The 26,983-nt window shown below is 57.6% G+C and overlaps 1 protein-coding gene across 7 annotated transcripts in view; it reads left to right on the top strand.

Annotated features, from left to right (window-relative positions):
• The window catches only part of PEMT (phosphatidylethanolamine N-methyltransferase), an 83,044-nt gene that overhangs the window by 14,330 nt on the left and 41,731 nt on the right, over positions 1-26,983 (top strand). For 5 of the 7 annotated variants that reach the window (XM_070482231.1, XM_070482226.1, XM_070482227.1 and 2 more), the window contains exon 2: positions 1,968-2,075. In XM_070482231.1, the coding sequence (XP_070338332.1) occupies positions 1,983-2,075 (93 nt within the window). In that variant the 5' untranslated portion in view covers positions 1,968-1,982. Of the gene's footprint in view, positions 1-1,298; positions 1,440-1,967; positions 2,076-26,983 lie in introns of all 7 variants that reach the window. The other 2 variants (XM_070482225.1, XM_070482229.1) reach the window with 2 other exon arrangements.

The raw sequence follows: 26,983 nt of genomic DNA, 5'->3' as shown, positions 1-26,983 counted from the left end.
CCTGGGGTCGCGTCCCCTGTCGTTACATCTACGCGTGCGCGTGAGAGAGCGCCTGTGGTTCCTTTGGGGTGTTCGCGCATTCCTCACTCACTCGTAGGCCCGTCTGGATCAGACTGCTTGCTCTCCTCTTACCTCGGCCCTTGGCCACACAGAGGTGAAGATTTGCCCTTGGGAGATACGGGCTGACTGGGAGAGGAGGACCACATGTGTGAAAGAAATGCCAGGCCACATCCTCTGCGCTCAGTGACCTTCTGGAATCTCCCTACTGTCACACTTAGCAGCACTGTCTAGAGGGCAGCCTGAGTTATGCCAGGAGAAGGTCGCTTGGTCAAGCAAGAGTTGGAGTGGAACCTTCCTTGCCCTCCAGGGCTGGGTGACCTGTGGGACGGACCAAGCCAGGAGCATTGTCTCTTCTCAGCCCCCAAAAGTGGCAGGGTTTTTGAAAGAATGTACTCTCCCTCCAAACGAAACAAAACAGAATAAAAACACCCTCAAAGTAGACGTTATGGGAAAGATCAGAACTCTGATGGCCTTAGAGTTATTTTGCAATTTAGACATTTTTACTTTGAATTACATGTGGAGAGCCACCATAATATTTTCAGTGCTTTGGGCCTCTAAAATCCTTTCTAAAAAGAAAAAGAAAAGTGCAAAGAATAATGCAGGGGCTCAGTAAATACTCACCACTCCAAATGTCGGAGGCATCTCATCGTTTTAGAGAAGGAAAACAATATGCAAAGTGTCCAGCTGTTCTTCCCTCTTGTCCCTCTTGAGAGGCAGGAGGTCTCAACTGCAGGCCATTCTGCCCCCAGGGGATGTTTGGGTCACATCTAGAGACATTTTTGGTTGTCCCAAGTGGGGAGAGCTGCTGATTTCGGGTAGGTGGATGCCAGAGGGGGAGCTGTGAAGCCGACAGTGCAGGGCACAGCCTCCCCACGAGGAACAGCCCAGCCCAGGAGTGGACAGTGTGCAGGGTGAGTGCCCTGCTCCAGACGCAACCACTGTCATGAATTCGGTATGTCCAATGCCAGTGTCGTGTTTAAACACACGTGCAGAAAGAATATTTTGTACTATGTGGTCGTGTGTTGTTTTCTAAAAATGTATAGATATGCTCTGGGAATTCTGCAGCCCGCCTTGTTCATTCGATATGTGTTTGAGAATGTCTCATGTTGACACATACATCCAGTTTATTTGACTTCTGTAGTTTAGCTCTTTTAGGAATGGGCCACGTTTTATTTATCCCTTCTTCCGTAGATAGACACCCAAGTTTCTAATCTCTTTCATTGCATGTGTACCAATAGGAACATCTTTGCGCACGACTTTGCACACTTCTGTGAGTATCTCTGGGGCAGATGGCTGGGAGTGTCATTGCTGGCACATGGGAGCACACCTTTCCAGTCCACACCCTCATCAATACTGAAGACTGTCCGCCGTGTGGTTTGGTGAGAAGGGGCAGGCGGCTGTCGTTTTGGTTTGCATTTTCCTGGTCACTGAGGAGGCTGAGCGTCTCTTCACGCCGGTGTCAGCCCCTTGCGTTTGCTCTGGGGCCTCTGAACACCTCCGCAGGGTCTTGGTCGCAACACCCTGGTGACCTAGACTTTGGCCCCAGTGGAGGCACTTCCCCTCAGGGCGCTGACACTCCCCCTCAGAGCCGCCGGTTCCCTTGTCCAGCGTGCCTGCACACTGCGCTTCCGCTGCTGGCCCGCTCCCCCACCGCCCCCCCATAGGACGCGACACAGCTGATTGGGTTTCAGCTTTTTATCTTCAGTTTTATGAGATTACACTGTAGTAGCCTTTGGGACTTGGATGTGCCAGAGCCTCCTGGCGTGTTCCCAGAGGGTAACTTTGTTTCTGAGTTTTGCGGGCTTGTCGCTCCTTGGGCTCCCCATGTCCAGGTCGGGAAGGGGCTGGGGGCGGGGTGTTGGGAGGGGGCTGGCTGGTCTCCTGTTGACACCAGCTCTGTCCTACAGGCAGACCTCTGCGTTATGACCCGGCTGCTGGGCTACGTGGACATCTCGGATCCCCGCTTTGTGGCTGCCGTCCTCGCCATCACTTTCAACCCACTCTTCTGGAATGTGGTAAGTGCTCTCACACTGACACTGGCCAGGCGGGTTGCACGGACGGACACGCGGCTGGCTCTTCCCACCCCTCGTCTGTCTCTGGCCTGTGTGGAAGCCTCCTCTCTGCTTCCCCACTGAGGTTAGCACCCCGTTAGAGGATGCTGACCAGGGAAGCCCCTCACCTCCAGGATCTCAGGGCGTCTTGGCATCGGCAGACAGCCGGGGTGCTGCTGGGCTGGCCTGGGGCAGCAGGGCTGTCCTGTGGTGGGCTGCCCACGTGTGCCCCACGATCTCACGCATGGTCTTCTAGTTGGTGAAGTGGATTCTCGGTTTAGGGGTTTTCTGCCACGCTTCACGATGAAGCCACTTTCTTGTGACTCCCCACCCCCTCATATGTGCTCCATAAACATGATTATTGTTCCTAAACGAGCTTCTTGCAAAATGGTTTGCACACCGCTGAACTGAGGTGTGCTGGGCAGCAAGAACTGGCCAACAGGAAGTGAAAACAGGAGACAGAGCGGCACCCAGCTCTTCTGTGGGTGCACGGACCCTTGGAGAGCTGGGGTGGGGCCGGGCTGTGTAGGAAGGGGCTCTGGGCCCTTGGAGGAAGGCGTGGGAGGGAGGGCAGTCTCTCCAGCTGCAGCCTTTTTGTGAGACGTCCCACTCACCAAGATGTGTTGGAAGCTCTTGGGGTTTCTGGTCCAGCTCTCCCATGGTGTGGCCGTCTCCAGAGGGGTGGAAGGGAGCGGCAGTGGTGCTCCCGGGGCTGCTTCCCGAGGCTCCTGCCCCGGGCCAGGCGAGCTGGTGGTCCCTGGGGCTCAGCCCATGCTTGGGTTTGCTGATGCAGAGCTGCGGACGTCCTGTGATTGCCTTTGAGGGCAGCCTGAGGAGTCACGCCAGCTCAGCGTTAGCAGCACACTGTTCCAGGCCGTTTTCATTTCAGGTGATCCCTTGGTCCCAGGGGCAGAACAGGACATGTTTTTCATCTGGTTTATGAGTTAGGTCTTTTCTCCATGTGGGGAGATGGGTGGTGGGTGGGAGTCGGGTGGGGGCGGGGCTGCTCATCTCCAAGAGTTCACATTCTGAATGTGCTGTCCCTCCTGTCCTGAGCACGCTGGACCTGCCCTGAGAAGCTCGGCGCCAGCCTCGGGCCAGGGGGGACCCACGGGCAGGAGGGGCTCTGAGGGAAGGAGCTCCAGAGCTTGCTTTGTCCAAAGCCATTTTTCAGGCCTCCTGGGACCCCCGCCCCCTCCTGGGTGGCCTTGCCCCACTCTGTGCCTGAGCTGGCCCTGACCTTCTGACACACAGCGCCCCACAAGAGCTAAAAGCTGGCCTTGGTGGAGTCCGAGCAGCCCTCAGCCCCTCCTGTATCTCCCCATGCTCTCCCAGGGCCCCGCCGCCTGCCCCTCCCACTTCACCTCTTCAGCAGTGTGAGACAGTGAAGGGTAAAGAGGGTGTGGCAGGCTGAAAAATGGCCCCAAAAGATGTCCGTGTCCTAGTCCCTGGAACCTGTGAATGTTCCCTTATACGGCAAAAAAAGGGGAGGGCTTTCCGGGTGTGAGTAAGTTAGGAATCCTGAGATGGGGAGATTGCCCTAAATGCCTCCCTTGACAAGAGGGAGGCAGAGGGAGATGTGGACACGTGACGCCGGCCTTGAAGACAGGAGTGATGCGGCCACGAGCCAAGGAAGGCCACAGCCCCGGCAGCTGTGAGAGGCAGAGGGCTTCTCCCTTGGAGCCTCGGGGGGCGGCCGTGCCCACACCTTGACTGTGGCCCAGTGATGCTGGTTTTGGACTTCCGGCCTCCAGAGCAGAGAGAATGTGTTCCTGTGGTTGTAAGCCACTAGTTTCTGGTAGTTTGTTACAGCAGCAGCCACAGGAACTGACACAGGGTATTAAGGAGGCCGCTGATCCCGGCAGGAGGACGCCGCTGCGTGCGCGGTGCTCCTCCGGTCCATGCGCCTCTCCCTGAAGGCCTGGTCTTGACTGCAGTCACGCTGGTCTCCCAGCGCCGGGGGCCTGTCTGCCGGTGCACAGCGGCACTTCGTCACACACAAGCCCCTTCCTCTGCTTCCCGCTGGCCCGTCCGACAGTGCTTTGTGAGTTCATTTTGAAGCTGTGCTGTGCCCGCGACCAATGTCCGTAACAGCCGCGAGGCTGCGGCGCGGAAGGTTTGGGGGACAGGCAGCTTGTGCCTGTGCATTTGTCATAAGGGTTTTTTTCTTTTGTCATACGTTTTTGATTTGCTGTGTTTTTGAAAAAATTATTCACTGGAACAGTTTGTGATCATTAGTGGGAGAGAGAGAGCTCCTCAAAGTCGCCTCAGAAGGAGAAACGTTACAGCGACATGTTGCGGTTTAGTGGGCTCCTGCTCGGGAGAGCTGTGGAATGGCCCTGGGAGGCAGGGAACACCGGACCCCCACTCTGGGACGCCATGGAGAGTCCCAACCTCGAGCAGTGAGAAGTCGCGCTGTGAAAGCACTGCGTGAACATTAATTCAATCCCCGTAACAGCTGATGCTTGGCAGGGCTTGCCACGCTTGTGCTGTGGGCGTTTCGTGCAGTATTTCAGTTAATCGTCACAGCAAAGCCTGTTAGTATCCCCTTTAGAGACCGGGGCTTGAAGAGGTTCACTCATTTCTTCTTCGAGTATTTATTGAAGGCCCACTATGTGCCAGGCATTGTCCTAGATGCTGGGGGCACATGGCCCTGGTCCTCATGGAGCTGACACTCTGGGGGGGGGGTGCGCAGTACGTGAATAAACACATATACTGCCCGGTGTTGGTAAAGCAGGGGAAGGGAAGGGAAAGTCAGGGAGCACTGGTCAGGGCAGGAGTGCCCTTTGAGCAGATACTGCTCCTCGTGTAGGAGGGAGCCCTTGGGTATCTGAGGAAGAGGACACAGCAAGTGTAAAAGTCCTGGACAAAAGTCCTGGGTGATTTCAAGGAACAGCCACCAGCTGGAATCTGACGGGGAGAATGGAGGGCAGATGGAAGAGGTGGCTGGGACAACGGGGCAGGCCTCGTAGGCCGTGGGGAAGACTTCGATGGATTCTGAGCTGGGAGCCTTGGGATGAGTGGCCCTATCTGACTCAAGTTTTCAGGGTTGACGAGGTTGACTTGGGCTGCTGTGATGAGAACAGATCTCATCACAGGGAGTGAGGGCGGAGCTGGGAGGCTGTCACAGCAATTGAGCCACCAAGATGGCGGCTTGGACCAGAATGGCACCAGCGAAGGGGGGAGAAGTGGTCAGATTCTGGGCACAATTTGAAGGCAGGAAGAGTCAGCAGGATTTACCATGATTTGGTTGGGAAGTGCAAGAGAGAGGCAGCATGGCCAGCCCCATGGTTGGGACCTGAGTGACTTGTAGTGAGAAATATACATTTGGTCTTCATCTTGGCACATCGCAAATAAGTCCTTGGAATTTCCTAAGCAGTGAGTGAGACCAACGTGTCTTTTGTTCTGACAACGAGGTGACTTTCGGAGAGCACCTAAGGATGGGACTTGTTGCCAGGGGCACCAGCCAAGTGATTAGTGGGTTAGAACATTCATGCCACCCTGACCTCTGGAAAGGAGGAGCTGGAGAGTGGATTCAATCGCCAATGGCCAGTGACTTAATCAACCACGCCGATGTAATGAAACCTCCATAAAAACCCAAAAGGACAGGGTTCAGAGAGCTTCGGGTTGGTGCACACACATGGAGATGTGGGGAGAGTGGCGTGCCCAGAGAGCGTGGAGCTCTGCGCCCTTCCCCACACCTTGCCCTCTGCATCTTTCCATCTGGCTGTTGATTCGTATCCTTTAATATCCTTTGTGATAAACTGGTAGTCTAGTGAGTAAACTGGTTTCCTGAATTCTGTGAGCTGGGTAGATGGTGTCAGAATTGAGTTGAATTGTAGGACACCTAGCTGGTATCAGACAACTGCTTGAATGTGTGGGGGAAAAACCCACATGTTGGAATTGGGTGCAGAATTGTAGAGGGCGTGGCCATTTGCTGAGATGGGACAACTGAGGGAGACCAGGGTTGTGGAGGAAGAGGGCTCCGTCATGCCTGTGTCAGATTTACGATGTCCTTGAGACTCCAGGTGGAGATGGAGACCGCGTGGGTCTGGAATTCAGGGCAATGTTTGGGGGCCGGAGATGATGTCTGAAGCGGTGGAGAGTGGCTGCTCAGGGTTGAGTCTGGCCTTGACCCAGACCTTCTGACTGCTCCAGGGCCCATTGTCTGCCTCCCTGGGCTGTGCTCTTGGAAGTGTTGACACCGGCTGGAATTGTCAATGCCATTAGGTAGATGTGTTGGTGCACCCCCCGCCCCGGCCCCGCCCAGCACCCTGGCCCGCCTCGCTGCAGGCAGCTGGTGTGTGTGTCCTCCTCTGTTAGAATCTTTGTTCCCCAGCCTCAAGTTCTTTGTTGCTCAGTCCAAAGGAGGCTTTCTGCCTTCTCTCCTTGGATCTTTGGGGGAAACTGTAACACTGTTGACCCTCGCTCTTTCTTGAAATCCTGCCCTCCCTGTGCCCCTCCTGCTTTTCTGGCTTGCTCTCTGCTGCTCCTTGTGAACTTCTTTTCCTCTACTGTCATTCATTCATTCAACAAATGTTCATAGAGAATCCGCTGTGTGCCATGTGCTGTTTGAGCCCTCAGGAGCCAGCGAGTAAACCTGTGCAGCCTCTGTTCTCAAAGACCACAAAAAGGTTTGTAGTTAAAGTTGTGAAAAGGTCAGGTGCCACCAAGGGGCTAATTGGGGCTTTTCCTTTTGTCATCTGTGTCTTAATCTCTGGCCCAGAATCATCTCAGAGTGCCGGGAGCTTGAGTCCAGGTGCTGTGTCCCCACCTGGGTGTGTCCAGGCCTAAAAGGGAGCTCACTGTTTAAACCCTGGCCAAGATCTCTCTGACGTGCTCCCCTCCCCATCTCCAAGGAGGAGGCCACCCTGTCCCAGGGGCCCGGGGTGGAGATCCAGGGGCCAGCCTTCTCTCCTTCCCCTCACCTGCCTCCGCAGGCTCTGGCCTCACAGGTGCTAAATGTGAGGGCCACCACCATCACCTGGGTTGGCACAACAGCCTTCTAGCCTGGCTCCCTGCTACTCCCTGTTAGTCTCCAACCTTCTCCAAGTGACACTCACTCCTATACGTAGGGCCAAGGATTGACCCCACCCAGCACCCCAACACACTCTCAGTTGCTCAGAGTGCCTGTATCTTCTAGGAGAAGGTGTAGGCTCTTTCGCCTGGCCCATGAGGCCCCTCTTTGTTGGGCGTCCTCTCACCTGCACCCTCAGTCACCCTGGGTCCTTGCCCTTCCCCGGGTGATTCATCCTCTTACCCAGGCCTCCCGCACACCTGTGCCACCTCTTCCAGGCAGTCATCCCTGCTCCCCACAGCCCCTCCCCACTCTCAGCCTCCTGGTCAGCGTTGCCTGCTTTGGCATGGTTGACATTTTGAGCTGTCCCGAGCACTGCAGGATGTGTAACCACATCCCCTGTCTCTGCCCACCAGGTGTCAGTAGGACCCCCACATCCTGACTGCCTCAGATGTTTCCACACATTGCCAGGGTCCCCTGAGGGGCTCAGTCGCCCCTGTTGCATTCACCACGTGTGTCCCGTGTGCCCTCCAGCATCACTTGCTGGCCCATGGCCTTCCTCATAGCCCCAGTGTTCCAAGAGAGCTGACACAGTGCCTGCGCTACTCCTCTGTGCTCCCAGCCCCGGCGTGTGCCAGATGCTGTGTGCTGCCTGCCCTGCGGCGTGGAGGGCAGAGCATCTGCTTCGCCTCTCTGTGCTCACGCCTGGTGCCGCCCGCACAGACAGACCCGCAGTCAGTGTTCGCTGGCTTCACCAACAGTTGGGCTCTTTCCCAGCTGTCTGCCATGGCACCCAGTGGACAAGGCCTGTCTCCATCTGCGTGGCATTTGCAAATGCATACCCTGACTCTTTGCAAAGAAAGGGCATTGCAGGGAAGTGAAGCACGGTGGGCCTGGCTATTCCTGGCATCTCAGTAAAGATAAGATAGGCTGTGGCCCTGCGCAATTCCAGCTCACCAGGACTCCCTCCATGTCAGGGCACGCTTTGTTATAAGGTAGCCTTCAGCCCTCCCGTTGTTTACAAAAGAGAATTGTTCGCATGGTTTGGTGCTGTGACTATTATGGGAGACAAATTGCTGTCGTGGGCGTCAAAGCTGATTGAGACGTCTCAGCATGTTTGGTCACCCTGGCCAAATTAGGCGAGTTTATGGACAGAGTGTCTGTGCTCTTGACCTTCCACAGGGGGACACTTGGGAGAGGGAAAGGGACATTATTAATAATCCTACCAGGACAGTGGGGGACTGTCCTGGCAAACGGGTTCTGTAGGCCTTGAAAGGGTGCTTTGGAGTGGCTCAAAGTAGCTCAAAGGGCCTCAAGTGGCTGGCCTACCTTTCTGCTCCCCTGTGGTGTGACAGCTCTCTCATGCCCATGCCTCTGTTCATGCTGTTTCTTCTGCCTGAGACCCACCGCCTCTCCTTCAAGGGTCAGTGCAGCCCCCTGGGACGGGCTTCCCCTCAGTGCGTCCTGGCCCCAGGCCCCCCTCTCTGAGTGTGGAATCTGTATCCCGTGTCTGGGCAGCTCCTTCCCGGGTGCTCACAGAGTGAATGTATTTGGTGGGTTAGCTGCTGACACACATCGCGGCGCTCACAACCAAACCACTGCCAAAGCCCCCAGCCTGGGCCCCGCTGGTGCAGTGGTGGTTCCGCGTCTGTAGCAGGACAGCCAACCTGCTCACTGGCCCGGGACCTTCCTGGGTTAGCCTTGAGAGTCCCATGTCTCTGGAGCCCCTCGGTCCTGGTGGGTCACCCTAGTCTGCAGAAGGACTCGGCCTCCCCAGGGACAAGTTTGGGAGGAGGCAGTGCCTCCTCTGCAGGAAGTGGGGGAGCTTGCCGCCTGGCCGGGGTCCCATGGCCTAGGGACAGTTACTTGCCGAGTACCTGTGGTCCTGGGCTGGCAGCCACAGGCTTTGGAGAGGCTGGGGAAGCAGGACAGTAGGTGGCGCTGTAGGCAAGTCGAGGCACTCCCAGGCCGGAGGAGGTGTGACAGCCACGGGAGGGCGAGTGGTGTGCTTCCAGGCGTGTCGTGCCCCTCACCGCCTCCTCCCCTGCCTGACACCTGTAGGGTGCATTTGCTTTGCTTCCTCATCTTCTGCTTTCAGATCCCCAGTCAGCAATCCATTGGCTTGTTGCGGGGTACCCTGGGGGATCCCAACAGGTTCCAGGAAGCTGACCCTGCAGATGCTTCAGGCTGAACCAGCCTGGCCCCCGGGAGGGAGGCCCAGGTCCCATCCCCTGTGTTCACACCCCGTCTGGGCCTTGGTTTCTCCATCTGTGGGGTGAGGACACCCAGCTGAGGTCCTGTCAAGCTCTGAAACACTATGACCCACTCACTCTACCAAGTCCCACCCTGGGATGGCCCTGTGCTCGGCCCAGGGGATGTCCCCCGCTCTCCTAGAGCTGGTGCTTAGGTCAGTAAGATAAGGTTGGACATCAGAAGTGCAATCTAAAAGTCGGGATTTGATTAGTCATAAAGCTTGCAGCTGCAGAACACGTCTAGAAGACAGGCGATGAGGGAGGGGTCGTGAGGCTCTGTGGCTTGAGGGCTGCAAGGTAATGGTTGGGCTTTCCAGAAGAGGTGAGAGTCAAGACCAAAGAAAGGTACGTGTGTGGCCAGAAGGTGGACAGCAGGCACAGGTCCCCTTGGGGAGGACCCTGAATGCTGGCTTGTGACCCTGATAGTTTGCTAGAGGTTGGCGGTGAGTATGCGAGTGTGTGTGTAAGGTTATAAGTGTGTGGGTGTGAATGTGAGAGTGTGTGTGAAAGTGTGAGGGCAAATGTATTGTGAGAGTATGGGCATGCATGTGAGAGTGTGCAAGTGTGCATGTGGGTATGCGTGTGTAAGTGTGTGCGTTTCACTCAGGCAGGCAGGGGAATTGGAGGCAGACCCGCCTCCAGCCTGCTTAGAAATCTGGCTCTCGGGGCATGGCCACCTACACCCTCTGGGCCCTGAGCCGCGTTTCCAGGTCAGAGAATATTGCCCTTGGCCCGGGTTCCTTTTGCATTGCGGGAACGCTGAGCTGGGCTTACTGGTGCAGCCTGTGGCACAAGAAGGGTTTTCTCTGAGCAGAGCCAGCTGGCTGGCTGGGCCTGACGCAGACCTTGGCTCTGAGAGCACAGGGCTCTAGCTGGCTGGCCACTCATCCCTTCTGACTGATGTCACCTAGGACACCGTGGCATCCCCAGCCATCCTCCCTGCCTGAGCTGTGTTCAGAGCTGTGTTCAGAGCTGGATTCCTATGGAATTAATGACGTGTCTGGCCTCGGCTCCATGGCTGGGGGCAGTCAGCTCCTCGTCACCAGGGACCCATGCTTGCTGCTCCAGCCTCTCGACTTTGGCTCAAGTGCGAGATGTTCTGTGGCATATATGTGTGTGTTCTTTTCTGAACCAGGGAGTAGACGTGTGTTTTTAGCTGGAAGCAGTAGCCCTGCCCGCCCCCGAGGCCCCATCCCTCTCTGAATGAGAGCCGTGCTGGGCAGCAGCATCACTCCGTGGGGCCGGCTGCGGCCTGGCAGGGGAGCGTCGTGCCGTTGGCCAGAGCTAGCGTTAGAGTCTTGGTGTCTGAGCAACGCGGTGAGAAAGTGTCATAGCGCCTGGAGCTGGGTCAGCTCACAGTCTTTGCCAGGATCACTCGGGGTGACGCAGTTAGGAACAAAGGGAAGGAAGCCACAGCAGGCTCTCCCCACCTGCAGCTCAGGTGAAACCCCAACAGAGCTGGGCTTCCTCCGCCAACTCCTCCTTCGCCTCAGCTTCCTCACACTCTGGAGGGGCGATTTGAGTTTCCTTAGAAAGTCTGTGCTGTGTGTGTGGGGTGGCTGCCCAAGCACGTCTTCCTGCCATGGTTCATGTTTGCTTCTGGCCTCCACAGCCCGTGAGGACAGCAGACAGCACTGGCATGTGTGCAGCCCGTGTGACTGGACGCAGTGGAAGCGCCTCCTGGCCGCGGGTTTGGCGCGGATGATCTCTCAGCCTAGCCTTGCCTTTTCTTAGGTATTTCAGCAGATCAGGCCTTCCTACTTGGATCTTCCTGTCAGGTCCATGGCTTTCAGGTTAGATGTGTGGCTTGGGGGTTGTTTGTGACCTGGACCCACTCACCTCCATAGGGCATGTCTCCTGGGACCTCCTCCCAGAGCTCTGGCCCTCTGTCCTCCACCATTCTGCAGCTGTGTCTTTTCTCATGCCCCCATGCCTTTGCACAGTCCACTCCCTCTTCCTAGAAGGGCCTCCCCTCCCCTCTGCTTGGCTGCCTTGCGTTTCCCTCACAGGCCTCTCTCGTCCTATAGGCAGCCTTCCTGAGCCCAGACCCCGAGCAGACCCAGCTGAGCACCCCCTTGGTGCCTCCCAACCTGCTGCTCCGCTCCCGTGCAGCTCTGGGAACCCTACGGAAAGTGGAGGGAGAGGTGGGCACACCCCTACGAGAGCCCGGTGGGTGAGAGGACTTGCCCAGTGTAGCTGGGGATGCTGCCGTGCTCAGAGGCCAGGGTGGCTCCCTCGGCCCCTGCCTGCCAGCACCAATAGTAACACTCATGTGGACTGCATCTGTCCATAAGCCCTTGCCGGCCAGGAGGGTCCTTGCCCTCCTGCCCGCGCCCGCCCCTTCCCACCTGGCCTGGTGGCTCTGGAGCTGACAGTCCATCTCCAGCCACCTTGTTGCCAGCCACTGCTTCCCAAGGGCCCCAGCAGAGTTCTGCGTGTGCACCGCGAGGTGGGGGAGTGAGTCTGTCTCTTGGGAGGTGCCCCAGCAGCACCAAGGGCAGATTTGTGCTGAGGGCAGCCCCCAAGGGCATGGGGAGCCTGCAGAGGAAGTGCTGCGTGGGGAAAGGCAGCTTGAGCCGTGCAGTGGATGCCCCTGTCGCCCCAGAACACCTGCAGAAGGGCAAGCATCTGCGTTACTTTCCCGGGGTGGGACCATCCGTGCTGCCTCTGGGACCTCCCCCGCCTCCCCCGCCTGCTGGGGTAGTGCTCTCCTTGCGCAGCGTGTGGGGCGCCACCTCCCCCACTGCAAGCACAGGGGAGCCCCTGAGAATCTGCCCCCCTGCCTGGCTGTGGCCTCCTGCCCCCAGTGCCCACCCTCAGCTTCTCCCCTGTCACTGCAAGACAGAACCTTCCATCCAGCTGAGCTGTCCTTCACAAGGTGTCAGGTTTCCTCCCTTGGCTCTGCAGAACGCGGGAGAAGGAGTGCTTCTGAGAGGAGGGGTGACTTGTCCTCCTCAGAGCCATCTGTTTTCTGTTCTGTAGAATCTATTCCTTGTCAAGTAGGCGGGAATCTTGGACACGGTCACTGGTGAGGCGGCTGAAGGTCAAAGGGGTGGGCATGGGCAGCCTGCCTGGTCAGCCGGTTGGTTGGGTGTGGTGGCACTGCTCTGTCCTCAGCGTAATCTCCCTGCCAGCCTTTGAAAGCAGGACCAAGGGATGGCAGCCTGCAGTGAGGGCAGCACAGCCCCGGGTGGGAGCAGCGCCTTCCAAGGGGTGCCTCAGTGATGCCTGCCACAGAGGGAGCATTATGGGCCCCCCGCCACCACTCTCAGCACCTCCACCGTCACGACTGCTGCTGTTGTGTTTTCGTCATCCCTATGGCTAGCTCGGTGCCTGCTTCACAATGCCCGCCAGATTGAATGGATTCAACTTGGCAGGCTCCTGGGGTTCAACCCTGGATTTTTCAGAAGCAGCAGCTGAGGACCAGAGAGGTTGCTTGACCTGCCACCTGCCCAGGTCACACAGTTGTGAGTGTAGAGTTGGGCCTGGCAGCTGGGGCTGCTGCTGCTGTGCAATATCCCCTTCCCCCATCCCACCACTTGGAGGGCCTCTCTGGTGCAAACATAGCCCTAAGCAACAGCATGGCCTGGCCCAGATAGGGCAGAACTTGGGCCCTGCTGGCAGGAAGAGGCCTTCAGAGCACTGTCGGAGATCCGGCCCTGTGGCCTCTTCCTCCTGGAGCTTGGGTCCATGTGTATGCTGTGCACTGACTTCTTGACAGCCTGGCTTCCTTGTTGGTGTATGCCCCACCTATGTCAATATTATGACTGCATGTGGACTTCCTGTGGGCAGGGCTGCACGAGGGGCAGCCACGTGGAAGGCATGCCTTTGTTTAGAGGCAGGGCAGATACAAGTGTCCTGGGACCTGTCCTCAGCTGGCTCAGCCTCAGAAGCCCAGTGAGGTCTGGCCCCTCTGCCCCCTGAGTCCTCCCTGCCCACCCTGCCTGGCCAAGGGAGGAGGAGCAGGGGCCTCTGAGCATGCAGACCTGCCTGCTGATGGCACTTCCCAGCCGAGAGACCTGGGCAGGAGTTTTGGCTTTTCTGAGCCTCGGTCTTCTTAACTGTAATATAGGCACAGTGGTCAAGGCCTCAAGGCCCTGTTGGGTTGGGCAAGAATGTGGATAGAATGGTGCCTGGAGCTGATTCAGCATCACATTTGTCCTGTCTCTCTTCTCTTCTCCCGGCACCTACTGTCAGCTTCGCCCCTGGCAGTTCCTCGTGGCCTGGCTGCCTTGGGGCTTCTGTTGTGGAGCTGTCCTGTGGCTGTAGTCCTCTGGGAAGGGCTCAGGCAGGGCAGCAGGGCCTTACCAGCCAGCTTGGGATCTGACCGCCTGGGTCCAAGTCGTGGCCAGCTACTGACAGCATGACCTCAGGCAAGGGCCTCACCTAAGCTCCATGCCTCAGTTTCCTCACTTGTGAAAGGGTTCATTTTGGGCTCTGTTCCAGGATTGTGAGAGTATCGAAATAATCCACATGTGGCATGGGGGCAGTGCCAGGCACAGAAGCAAAGCTTGGTAAGCGCGAGCTGTTGTCTGGGTGCCACCTGATCGGTGCCTGGGCTGCGTGCTGGTCCACTGATCATGTGCTTTGACCATGCGGTCTAGAGGAAGGGGCAGGAAGGTTGTAGAGAAAGGGAGGAGATGGGAGAGGGCACACTTGTGTCCTGGCATTGCCAGTCACGCCATGCACGCCTGCTGGGTCCCTAGCCTGTGCCAGGCTGGGCCTAGGATTCAGAGCCCAGGGGGACAGCCAGTTACAGGGCAGCTCTGGGAGTATGAGCGGGGAGGAGGGAGTGCAGGGGACACGAGGATGGTCTAAGTGGAAGAGAGGTGGGAGGGAGAGCAGGCGGCGCCATGTTGGAAGTTCAGGAGGGTTGGGGGCGGTGGCCAGAATTGAGGCTGGACTCTTTTTTTTTTTTTTTTAAAGATTTTTAAATTTTTTCCTTTTTCTCCCCAAAGCGCCCTGGTACATAGTTGTATATTCTTCGTTGTGGGTCCTTCTAGTTGTGGCATGTGGGATGCTGCCTCAGCGTGGTCTGATGAGCAGTGCCATGTCCGCGCCCAGGATTCGAACCAACGAAACACTGGGCCGCCTGCAGCGGAGCGCGCGAACTTAACCACTCGGCCACAGGGCCAGCCCCGAGGCTGGACTCTTGAGAGGCCTCCTGGGCCTTCTGAGGAGCTTGCCCCTGCTGCTGGGGGTGATGGGACCCAGTGAAGGTGGAGGAGGAGTGGCTTGATCTGGACCCGTGGGCACGTCAGAGAGCCTAGCCCAGTCTCTGCGCAGCTTCTTAGCTGTGTGCAGCTTTGCAACAAGGGCGCTCTTGGTCACAAGGCGCTCACGCCTGCACCCAGGGCCTCTGCATCCTCCTCTCCCCCCGCCTCCTCTCACCTCCCCTTAGGGCAGGCATGGTGCAGTAGAGAGCAGGGCTGTGGGGCCGCATAGACCCACCCTGCACCTTGGTTTCCTCCCCAGATGACCTCCGCCTTGGCTTTTGTTTGGGGGCTAAAGTAGATCTTGTGTGCCAAGGGCAGGCCCAGGACCTGGCCCCCAGCCAGAGGGGTGAGGTTGGGGGAGCGTTGCTCAGGGCCGGCCTCAGTGCCTGCCCAGGGCGTTTCTCCTACTCCTGGGCTCCTGGTGCCCATTTCTGCATCTGGCCTTGTTCCCAAGGGCGGGACCTGGAGCCTTTCCCTGCTGCCCCAGGACCTCCTTGTTGGCCTTCGAGATATTTGCCCGTCACTGCAGGGGCACGAGAAACATGCCCCAGCTCCGACCACCTGGGAGCTTTCTGGCCTGGTCAGGCTGTTTCTTCACTGTGATTGGCCGAGAGGCCGGGTCCTGGGTGGCCTCAGGTGACCAGAGCAGCTGGTTGGGCTCAGAGGCTTCGTCCACCCGACTTGCCAGCACTCAGGGTCCAGGAGGCCCATCTGAGCTGGGGAGGGAGCAGGTGATGGGGAGCCCCACGGTGCGGCTCTGTCCAGTCACACACTGGCTGACCGGCAGCCAGGGCAGGCCATCTCATCTGCCGCGAACCTCAGTTTCCCCATGCAGAAACTGGAAGAGGTGGGACTGCACGGCGGCCTTTCTGCTCCCACATATTTGAGGCTGTTCTCTGGCTCCGTCCTATGCCCCAGAGTTTCCTGGTGATCCCAGCCATGACTTGGGGACAGCCCTGAGTGTTCACCCCAACCCAGAGCCCCCAACACCCCCACCGCTGCACTGCTGCCTCCCCACTGGCCCAGATGGCATGCCCACCACTCATTCCAGCCCTACTGGCTTTTTGGTGCCTCTGAGGAACTGCTGTTGTATGAAGGCTCAAAGGCCCATTCAAGGAGCCCAGCCCTGAACTGCTCCCTGCTTAAGATGATCTCTATCCCTCTCTCCTTGCGCCAGGCTCCTGGCTGGCCAGCCTCCTGTCCCAGCAGTGCCACTAAGGGGTGAGCATGGCCTTTGGCTGCCTGGGCTCCAATCCTGGTTTTCCCGCCTTGAGCATGTCACTTAGCCTCTCCAAGCCTCAGTGTCCTCTTCTGTGAAATAGGCCCTTTCCCTTTTGGCAAACCCTCTGGAGGTGTGTGGCCAGCCCTTGCTCCCCCTCTTGACACCCCGTGGGCTCCAGGACGCCTGTGCTTTCCCCAGGACTGCTCTTCCCAGCTCCTGGACCTGAGGGAACTGCCAGTCCTGGACCTCTGCCTCTGCCTGGACTTGGGAGTGCAGCCTGCCATGGACCCAGCTCCTCTAACATCGCCGTCCACTCTGCTGTGCCAACTGGGCGGTCCACTGCGGTGCTGCTGAGGCTCACTTCATCCAGCAGACACTTCCAAGGCACATGTCCCACGGAAGGCATGGCTCTGGGAGCCGTGGGGTGTTACACGTGAATAGGAAGCCGACTCTGGAGCCTGATGATGGACCCACAGTTGGCTGTGGTCTGCTGGAGCATCCTTGTCTCCACTGTGGGTACCAGAATGAGCTGTGAACCCCCTGAAACTCCCGGAAATGGCTTTCTTCGAGGCCTCAGACTCCAGCAGCTGTGAGCCAACTCCCTGCCCTTCCTCCAGGACCTCATGCGTGCACCAGCAGCCCTGGCCCCAGCGCCTTTTCCATTTCTCATTTCCCGTCTGTTGATTGTGTGTATTTCTGTAAGCACCTCACGTCCTTTTCATAATGAAGCTTGGGATAAAGAGATAAAGGCCAGCAGAGCCTGATGCAGGAGGGGCATGTGCCCAAGTCGAGCAGGCTGCCCAGAGGTGGGGGAGCAGAGGATGTTGGTGAGTGCAAAGGCTCTGGGGGAAGCCAGAGAGGAGCGAGGTAGAGGAGGGGATGCCAGGCAGCCACCATGCCACCTGACCCGGACTGAATCCTCTTGGGGACCCAGAAGCAGCTGGTGATGCAAGGGACCATGAGGTGGAGAGAGGCTAGTTATGTCTCTGCTAGGGCCTTGGGGACCTGGACGGTGGGCTTCTCTGCGTCTTTTCAGCATCCTGCTTTTGGCTGAAGACACACAGGTCTGCATTGTTTCCCACTGAGAGCTGGCAGCTCTGGCCACCTGTGGGGACTACAGGGTCTGCAGAGGCCTTCCTTTCCCCCGTTAACAGCAAAGGTCCTGTTCCCAGAGCCTTCCCTGCAAACCAGGGGTATTTCAACTGTCTTCTCTATTCTCACGTTGCTTTGAGAGGCTTGTTTGGCAACTGGAAGAGGGGAGAAGGCTTCGGACAGCCCACAGGAAACCACCAGAAGGCAGGCTTCAACTGGAATGGTCCCGGCTTTGGTTGGCACCCCGGCCAGGCTCTTTCCTCGGGACTTTCCTGTCTGGGCTGCTCCAAGGGCCCGATGACTGGGACCACATTTTAGGCCTGCTAACCTGAGCCCGAGCTGGCCCTGTCATTGGGGGTTATGGTCCAGGGGAACCTTCATACCTGCCACTCACTCCCTGTGTCGCTTTCCTGGCCCCCTGCCTGGGCAGGTTGTGTGACACCTGTGGGCCTGTCTTCTCTCCAAGAAGGAGCGTATTTCGCTCATGGCTGAATCCTGGTGCCCATCACAGTGCCCAGCACTGAGAGCCTCAGGGATTGTTTTCTTAAAGCCACCTCATCTGTGAAGTGAGTACAGTGCCAGGCCTGCCATCTGCACGGCCTGGTGGCCAGGACCCTCCCCAGTTTCCTTCTCTGTGAAATGGGCATAATGAGAGTACCTGCTACAGGGTCCTTGGGAGCAGCCAGTGAGTTGGTCCCTGTGCAGGGTTTGGAACAGCACCCATTAGTGCTCATGCAGATTGCGGTGGCCACTCTGGAGCCCCATCTCCAGATGGCACAGAGGCCGTGCACTGTGTATAAATGCAGATTGAATAAATGAATGAATAGATGCATGCCCCCCTTTCACTTCTGTGCTGTGAGCTCTTTTAAAAAAATCTGCTGAAATCACACTGGTTGCTACTGATGAAAAACCACAATGGAAGAGCTCCATTTGCTTGGGCCCAGCTCGAGGCAAGCCCTACCACCTCTGTGGCCGAGCGCTGTGCCTGCCGAATGTGCTCTTGCGCAGTGAGCTGTGCTCAGGGGCCACATTTATGCCTCTGAAGACCCCGGCAGGTCATTCTACAACGGGATCCAGGGTGTTCACATCTTTCGGCCTCTTCATTGGCCGTGAGGCACGTCACCTGCTGGCTGAAGGGCAGAGGCGTGATCTCTCACTGTGGCTGGTGGCAAAGGGGAAAGGGTCCAGATCTCCTATTGCTCTCTCCTTGTACTGAACGCCAGACACCTCTTCACCAGCCGTGTCTCAAGAGAAACAGAGGAGAGAAAAGAGGAGATGTTCAAAGCATCTGGGGTTGCTATGGTTTGCATGATTTGGCTACAAGGCTTTCTGGCTTGGCTTCAGCCTGCCTCTCAGGTCACAGGTCAAGTGTCCCTCTCCCACAGAAGCCTCCAGCCATCCGATCTGGAGTGGCCTGGACTCCCTGGCAGGAGGGAGAAAGGAAAACTGACTCTCCAAATACAGCCCACCATCTGCTGTGGTTGGGTTGTGGCATCTTTCAAGACAGGCAAAAGAAGTAAAGGGGACTCATCCACACAAGAAGTTTCTGGATTTTGCTAGACTTCCCAAGTAGATGTGCAGAGTTGAAAGGAGCCGTGAGGCCTCACTTTGCTGAGTTGCTGATGGTGAAGGATGCTGGGGAAGTCTCCGGAGGTGGTTCTCCCAGGAGGAGGCCATTCCTGATAAGATGAGAGGGCAGGGGAAGGGCCCTTCCCAGGAGGGGTGCAGAATTAGGGGTGCTCCAGACGGTGAGGGAGTTGGGAGTGTGATTTCATTTGAGAGGTCACTGAAACAAAACCAGGGTGGCAGTCAGGAAAGGCCTTCCCTGATGTGGAGCACATCAGCCTCTCTCTCTCTCTCAGATCCTCACAGATCCCTGGGAAACGGGTAATTACAGGTGAGAAAACAAAGTTGAAACATCCCCCAGCTAAACCCTGGACAGTCTGCTGTGAGCCCAGACAGAGGCCCCCCACCAACTGCCAGGTGATGGGCAGAAGGCAATTTGGGGGTCTCCCTCTCTGGCGGGGCTGTGGTGCCCTGACCCCTTGCTCTCTGGCTCCAGATCTGACCTGTGGCCTCGCAAGGACACAGTACGGGGACCTCACAGCCTTTCTACCCCTTGTCTTCAAGTGCCCTGATCCTGAATGGAACCCTGTGCACCAGTTTCCGTGAAGAAAAAGTTGAGACTGGGGTTTCTAGATGTGTTAAGTGGGGGGCTAGGACCCCACAGCCTCCCAGGTGAGAGAGCTTCGGTGTGTCCCCAGCCCTATAGGGGGACAGCGGTCCTCCAGCCCGGGCAGGGCCGGACAGTGTGTTCAGAAGACACTGTTCCCTTAGTGCGGATTTGACACCTTCCGTGGTCAGCGAGGAGACACCCACTCCCTGGAGCTTGGAAAGTCAGGTGTGAGATCCAGTGAGCTAATTTTAGACCTTGGGTCTCCATATCAAAACAGCAGCTGATAATTAGAAAAAAAGAGAAAAGAAAAACGACAGCTGCTCTTGACCTTTTTAACTATGAAGCCAGCAGATTTTCTCTGGAAGGGAGACACCATCTGCTGTTGCTGCATTCTGCCTGCCCAGGGGGCCTCAGGGGCACCCAGACCCTCGGCTGCCCGGCTCGGGCATTGCGCCTCTGCTGGGCTGCTCGGCACCACTGCAGGTGAGGAGCAGCGCTTTGCTTGCACGTGGTGTCTCTGCCGAGAGAAGGCCAGCACACACAGCGAGGAACTGGGCAGAAGAGGTGGCCATTTATCTAGCACTTTCTAGGAGAATCCGTTTCACGTCAGTGAACTTTCCAGCTTTCAGTGAAACTTTAAATGCCCTGTTGTTTTTGTTCCGTCTTCTTTTTAAATCACACGTATGCTCTGTCTAAGGCCCCACGTAGGCTCCCTACCCTCCTCAGTAGCACAGATGGGCTGATGGACCACACTGTGGTGGCGCAGGGCCCAGAGCTCCTCTCGGGCCACTGCGCTCGGGGCCCCCTGCCCCTGCACTTGGTGGCCCCAGACACTACCTCTTCTCAGGACTTGTTTCCGAATTTCTGATCCCTCGTCAGCTGTCATGTCTCATCTGCTGTTTTGGGCGTCCATGTAATCAGCTGTATAAGAATCATGTGCAACGTAGGCGCATGTCTCCTGAGGCAGGAGTAGCCATTCCCGCACCAGCCCTTGGCTTGGGTGCCTGTGGGTGGAGACCTGTGAGAAGCTGCATAGCCTCACCACTTGGGTTGGCCTTGAAGCTCAGCGACCAATTCCTGCTTCCAGCCGGCCCCTGCCTCACCTGATGCAGGCATCGGCCCCTCACCCCAGGGCACATAAGTTAGTTGGTTCTTGTTAGTATCTCTGCAGTTATTCTGTTTAAAATTTTAAATGTCAAAGCAGGCAATACACGTGCACAATAAAAATTCAAACAGTACCAAAAGGCATGAGTGGAAACGTCTCCTTGAACCCCTTTCCCCTGCACCCCCTTCCTGAGCTGTTCTCTGCTGGAGGCGCGCCTGTGTGCAGAGACTCCCCTCCCACAGCACGGCAGCCTCCGCACATCCTACATCTTTTCCTTCACACAAGCGGAGGATGCACATCTTAGAACAGTAATGGGAACTCGCGTTTACTGAGCGCCAGACCCTGTTCTAATTAATCCTTTAAGTAGCTCTCAGCGGAGTTTGGAGATTGTTCACTTTTGCATCCGTAGATCTACTTCGTTCTTTTCAGTGCTGCGTAGTGTTCCACTGAATGGAGCCCCGTCACTTAGTCACTGTTCTCCCACCGATGGACAGTAGCTTATTTCAGACTTGACTGTAAACGCAGCTGAAGGAAACCTCCTTGTTCTGCTTATTTGCACTCAGGGGCAAATATATGTAGCTCTGCTCCTGGAGCTGGAATTGCCAGGTCACAGAGTGGGTGTGAGGGTGACTGTGGTGGAGATTGGCAGGGAGTGGAGTGATTGTGAAGCCCCAAGACCCCATGTCCTAAATTGGACTGTGGCTGGTGCGTTTGACCAAACTGCACAGGGCACCCCAAACCCTGTCCCAGACGTGCATCTGCAAAGCCAACAGGGGCTCCTGTTTAAACCCAACCTGATCAGCAGCTTTACAAGATTGTCCCCAGAGAGCCCGCGCTGCGGCCGTGCCTGCAGCAGGCAGAGGCTGTGCTGTTCTGTCTCGTCCCTCCCTTTGGGGGACAGAGAACCGTAAGTGTCCCTGTCCTCAGAGGTCATGGGAAATGTTCCAGTGGGGTGTTATTAGCACAGAACATGGTATTTTGAACCCAGGCTGTACCCAGCGAGGAGAGAGAGTCCTTGTGCCCAGCACACTGTCCGCTTGCTGTCAGAACCTGTTTCGGGGACAGTCACACCACTCTGTGAATGGGGTTGGGTTTCCGTCAGGACGCTGCTGTTGTCTCCCTTCCTGCTGTCGGAAGGGGTGGGCTCCCTGCCCTGCCCTTGCTCTGCCCCACACTGTCTTCACAGCCTCTGGGAGGGTGAGGGCAGGGTGTGGGTGCTCGGGGACTAAGTGGCCGTGTGGGCGTGGAGTGGCTGTGTGGCCATGACGAGGACGTTCCCCCCTCCCATCTGCTGGGCTGGAAGGCCACCGAGTCCTCAGATCCAGCACACTAGCCCTGCTTCTGCCCAAGGAATGGACACATTGTCTCAGCCGTGGGTCCAGGCATCAACCTCAGGGGAGCTGACTGGAGGCACACAGGGATTCCCTGTGTTTTCTCTGTAACTATCTGGAAATCTAAAAGTATTTCAGAATAAAAGGTTATTTTAGAATGCCGTGGCTGCTTGTCACTGCCGAGGGTTGGTCCCAGTGCGTGGTCAGGGAGCCTTCCAGACAAATGTCACTGAGATTGGGCACGTGTGTGGCCTGTGCCATCTCTGCGTCCCACTGCCTGGTGGACCTCCCTGCTGTCCTCAAGGTCTGCTTCCACCACGGAGCCCCCATCAGCTCTGGGACTTTCTGGCCACAGACCTTGGAGCCTCTGGGGTCTCTCAAGGGCGCCGGCGAGATGATCCCCGTCCCTGCTCAGCACCTCTTGGAATCCTCCTCCCACCCGCCGACCGCAGCCTGCGGGCTCGGTCCTTGCTGCTCCCCACTCACGTCTGCACCCCAGGCAGCGGCAGCCCGTGCAGAAGGCCTGGTGTGTGCGGCTCGGCCAACTCCTGAGTCTCCTGTCTGTGTGCTGCAGTCCTGAAAGGCCTCAGGAGCTCTTGTGAGGATGGGGTGGTCGGTGCTGGCGGGTGCTGGTGACGTGGCTGCATGACCCTCTGGGCCTGCCTCTTGCTGCATTTCTTTGGTGAGGCCTGAGGGCTGGTGCTTCTGGTTTGGGGACACTCTCTGGAGTTTCACATTTCCTTCCTCTTTCCCTTAGCTCCTTGGGTTCTGCCTTCTCCTTCCCCTGCATCCAATTGCTCTTGTCGAGGTGGCGATTAGAATTACTTCCCTGACTGTAGTGTGACTTAGATTTTCTGTGTCCCTCCCTGGTGCATCTGGCTTCTCTCATGTGAAGACATTTTACCTTGTTGAAGACCAGGTCAATTCTCTTCCCTTTCCGAAGCCCAGGCTCTGGGGGTCCTGGGGGTCCAGGCACGCTCACTCTCCGGCATCTGGACTGAGGAGGGCCTGAGGCCCTTGGGTAGAGCCTGGCCTGGCACAGACGCCCCACAGGCCTGGGGGACCACGTGGGAAGCAGGCCGGTCTGAGCAGGAGAGAGAGTGCCCTGGGGACTTGCGCCTGGAGGACCCTCCACTCTGTGTTCTGTGCAGGTCACGGTTTCATCCTTCAGGCCTCGCGTGAAGGCCGCCCTGCCAGAGCTGCCTCCCTCACAGCCCCACCCCAAGTTGTTCTTCTTCTCAGCACCCGTTCCTTGACGCCCACGTCTCCGGCATGTCTGCCCACACGGAGGCATCCTGAGGGCACACGCTGGCCTGTTCTCAGCGCCCAGCGCCTGGCACCTGGCCGACGCCCCACAGCTTCCCAAAGCACAGGCCTGCAGCGTGTGAAGCCTGAGCCCATCCTCTGCTTGCTGTGGGGTCTGGGCTGCTTTGTAAATGTTTCACGCAGCCTCAGCAGGTGTGAGATAGCATTGCGCATTCCTCGCCTGCTGAGTTATTTCCTATGGAATCAATTATCCTGAGTCTGGCGTTAACGGCCCGAGCTGCTCGTGGGAGCGTTGGGTGCCCCGAGGAGCTGTGCTTTGCTGGAAGCACACTTGCAGCAGGAGAGTGGCCTTCAGCTCGGCCCTTGAGAGAGGCGCAGGCTCCTCGAGCCTCCAGCGGATCACCCGGCTTCGTCCAGCAGGTCACTTCGACTCATGCAGAGGCCCAGCACCCTGGCCACCTCATTTCTGTTCTTTAAAAGGAGAGGAGAGAAAACTAAGCCCAGTGGGCAGAGGCCTGGGTCAGCATGTGGCAAATGAAATAATTCCAACTTATCTTTGATGGCAGCTGTGAGGATAATACGGTGGCCTTCATTGGCATATAAGCTTGGGATTTCATGGCCTGCCCCCAGATTGTGAGCCCTGTCAGGTGACCAAGGGCCACCCTGTCCCCTTGGCCACAGGCCAGGTCAGCCCTCCTCCTGGAATGGAAGCCACTCTTCCCTCTTACGCCCACACCCCCAGCAGTGACAATCGCAGCTGTTGATTGCCCCCACCATGAAAAGGGAGGCCCCCTGGGGCCGGATGCAGATTGGCCTCAGAGCATCTTTGTGCTGCATCCATGAGCAAGAGGCCTGGTGGGCTGGACCACCAGGTGAGGAAGGGGGTGTGTGTGTGATGAGGCCCCCCCCAAGCTGTTGCACGCAGCCCCGCAGATGCCATCAGCTTGTCTAGGTATTTTCTTTCTGTGCCCTTAGCAGACTTAGCAAATGTCAGAAGTGCTTGGGGTGGCTTAAATCCTATCAGGCCCACCCCCAGGCTGGCCACGTGAGGCTGGCATCAGCTTGAAGCCCGCTTCACAAATGTCCTGGAGAAAGCCTCACTGTTCCCGGGAGGGAGCCTAGGGCACTTGAATGTGTGCTTGATGGGCTCAGGACTGCCAGGCTGGTGCCGGGACCTGCCGGAGCGTGTGGGCTGGCCAGGCCAGGGTGGCAGTGGTGTCCCAGGTTCTTGCCCACACCTTGACTGGGGTACACAGTCTTTTCCACCGATGCTGTCATTTCCTTTCTTCCTCCATGAGTGATGGCTTTGTATGGCCACCACAGGTGCAGAAGTGCAGTGGGCATGAGCCCTTGGCAGGTCAGGGCTTCAGCCAGGTGCCTGAGCGCAGGGCCCCAGGGAGCAGTGGACAGGAGCAGGACTGAGGCGGCCTCTCCCCAGTGCTCGTAGGCTGCTTGAGGAGGTGAGGTGGGTACAGAAGAGATTTCAGGGCTCAGAAGATGCTGTGCTCTGAGCAAGGCCCAGGTAGGGAGTCAGGGGCTCAGGGAGGGGACAGCAGAGCAGGCTGAAGGCACAGAGCCCCTGAGAGGCGGGCTTTAGCAGGAAGAGACGGGCGGCAGGGGGATGGCTTTCTCAGGCAGAGGGGAACTCTTGTTTTAATTGACAAATCTCAGGCATACAGAAAAGTGGAGAGAACGAACCTCTCACCACCATCACCTGGTTCCAGAACATCTTGCCCTGTTTGCTGAAGTCACGAACGCTGTGACATGTGCCCCTTGACCCTTCATTGTAGCATCTCTAAAACTAGGGACATTTCCTACCTCAGCACAACTTCATTATCACAAGAGAACATTTTGAGCAAAAGTTTGGAAGCAGGCAAGAGCAGGGTTTGTTCTGGAATGGAATGGCTGAATGAGTCATGGATGTGCTCAGCCCTGGGAGGGACGAGAGGGCACAGAATAGGCCCTGTCATCAGGAGTCAGGTGGAGGAGATGAGGCCAAGACCTAGGATGCAGGGCAAGTGGGGCTGCCCCACAGGCCCGTGGGAATGGCTTCTGGGGATAGTGGCCACAAGAGGAGGGACCCCAGTGTGGTCTGACAGCACAGTGTGATGTGGGCAAAGGGCAGGGGGCGGCTCCTCCGGGTGGATGAGTGGGAGGGGGAGACTTCTCGGGGAGAGCTGGGACGCCGGGACGGCGCAGGCCTCACAGTGGTGGCCTAGTTGTGTTTGACCTTACTCGGGTGACCCGCACGGGTGGTTGAGGTCCCTCAGGCTGCAGTCTGGGCTCCATCTCTGAGGTCCTGGCGGCCCCCCTCCCCGGCCTGTGCCCAGGAGAGGTCAGGCTGTACAGGTATGGCCTGGCAAGGGACTGTGGGACATGCAGTCCAGACAGCCTCACTGTGGCCTCCATGTGGGAAGCTGAGGACACCAGGTGGCCCTTGGAGGGCCGATGAGAGCCTGGAGCCAAGGCGGGCTCCCTCCGAAAGCAGCGGTGCAGGAGTGGCTGCCTCTTGTGACCTGCATGTGGCCTTTCTTCTCCTTTCCAAAGCACCTGTCTAGATCCCTTGGTGGAAACACTGGAAGTTTCAGTGTGGTGGCCCCAGCTCCCTGTGCTCCTGCCCCGGTTTCATGCATAAGCAAAGTTCCTGGTTGGGTGGGAGAATGCTCTTGGGGCCCCCGCCTGCTGGCCAGGAAGTGGAGGAAGCAGCCCCATTTTACTGCTGTAATGGGCACTGCGGGATGTCAGAGCTGGTGAGAGAGGTTAGAGAGTCCACCCTTTATACGTGAGGAAGCAGCAGTTGTGGTCTGTCCCAGCAAATGGGGGTGATCAGCAGGAGGGAAAGCAGGCCTTAGTGGTTAGAAACACAGGTTCAGAGTTCAAGGCTGGGCTTTCTCACTTCTCAGCTGTGTGGCTTTGGATAAATCACTTAACCTCTCTGTGCCTCTGTTCCCTCATGCATAAAATGAAGTGCTTTCCTAGTGGATGGTGGTGAGGACTCTGTGAGACAATCCTTGGGCAGTGAGCTGTACACAGTAGGCGCTCAGCTCTCCTGACCCCTGTCCGGTGCTCCTTTCCTAGCCTCTAGGCCTTTCCCAAAAGAAGCATGAAGACGCCTCCTGGCAAGACTGAGTTACTGAGATCCTGCCATGCTGGGAGCTCCGTCTTTGAGCTCTCTCTTCCTCCGTGGTGGCAGCGCTGCATGTTGTTACCAGTAACTGACAGTCACTAGGGTCACCTCTAGCAAATCACATGCTGGTCAAGCCCAGAGGCCAACAAAAGCAAGGGCTTGATTTTGCCCTCAGCCACGTGGATGGCCTCGAGGAGGAATGGCTGTACTCTGAGCAGCGTCCGGGCTGGAGGCCTGTGCTGCCTTCGGGGACTGCTCCCGGGCCGAGCGGCGCAGGCCTGGGAGAGCCCAGCAAGCTGTCAGGAGACGTCCCGGTCCTGACCCCGTCTCCACTCACTACGGGACTCATTTGCACAGTGAAATAATGCTCCTGCACCAGCCACGTGCCCGAGGAAGTCAGAGGAGGGAGCGTCAGCTGTGGAGCAATGCCGGCACGTGGGAAGGAAGAGCCGCTGCGCTCACAGTCCAGGAGAGCTGCGTCCATACTGAGTGGGCGTGTGAGCTCCCTCAGAACGTTGTGGAACAGCACAGCCCTTCTCAGCAGCCCCTGGGCATCTGGCTCAAATGCAGACGCCGACTCACAGACTCTAGGGCGGGGCCTGAGATCTGCATTTCTGACAGGCTCCCAAGTGGCACCCACGCCGCAGCTCTGGCGACCACGCTGGGTTTGACGAACTAGTTCAGAGGCAGTGAGGAGGCCAGCCTCTGAGGGCAGGCGGCCGGAGGAACGGAACTGTGTCCCCAAACCCCTTCTAGTGTCAGGATGCTCCAGCCGGGGCAGCGACTCCAAGGAATGCAAGCTGCCATCCTGTGGAGGGGCCCAGTGGCCTCCGGGCCCTACAGCCCAGCCGCTGAGCACGGGGCAGTGAGGCTAGCCCACGGGCCTGGCCCCGTGCAGCCTTGGCCCACGCCTGGAAGGCCTGCTGCCTCGCAGGCCCCGCTGAGGACCTGACAGACTGTGCATGTGAAACAGCCTCAGAAACCTGAGAGATGACACAGACGCCAGGATGGGGTGCTGTGGCTGAAAGGTCCAAATCGTGCTCTCGTCTTTCTTCTGTGAGAGAATCC

The sequence above is a fragment of the Equus asinus genome, chromosome 13, assembly GCF_041296235.1.
Source record: "Equus asinus isolate D_3611 breed Donkey chromosome 13, EquAss-T2T_v2, whole genome shotgun sequence".
NCBI lineage: Eukaryota > Metazoa > Chordata > Mammalia > Perissodactyla > Equidae > Equus > Equus asinus.
This window is presented reverse-complemented; position numbering and strand designations above follow the sequence as displayed.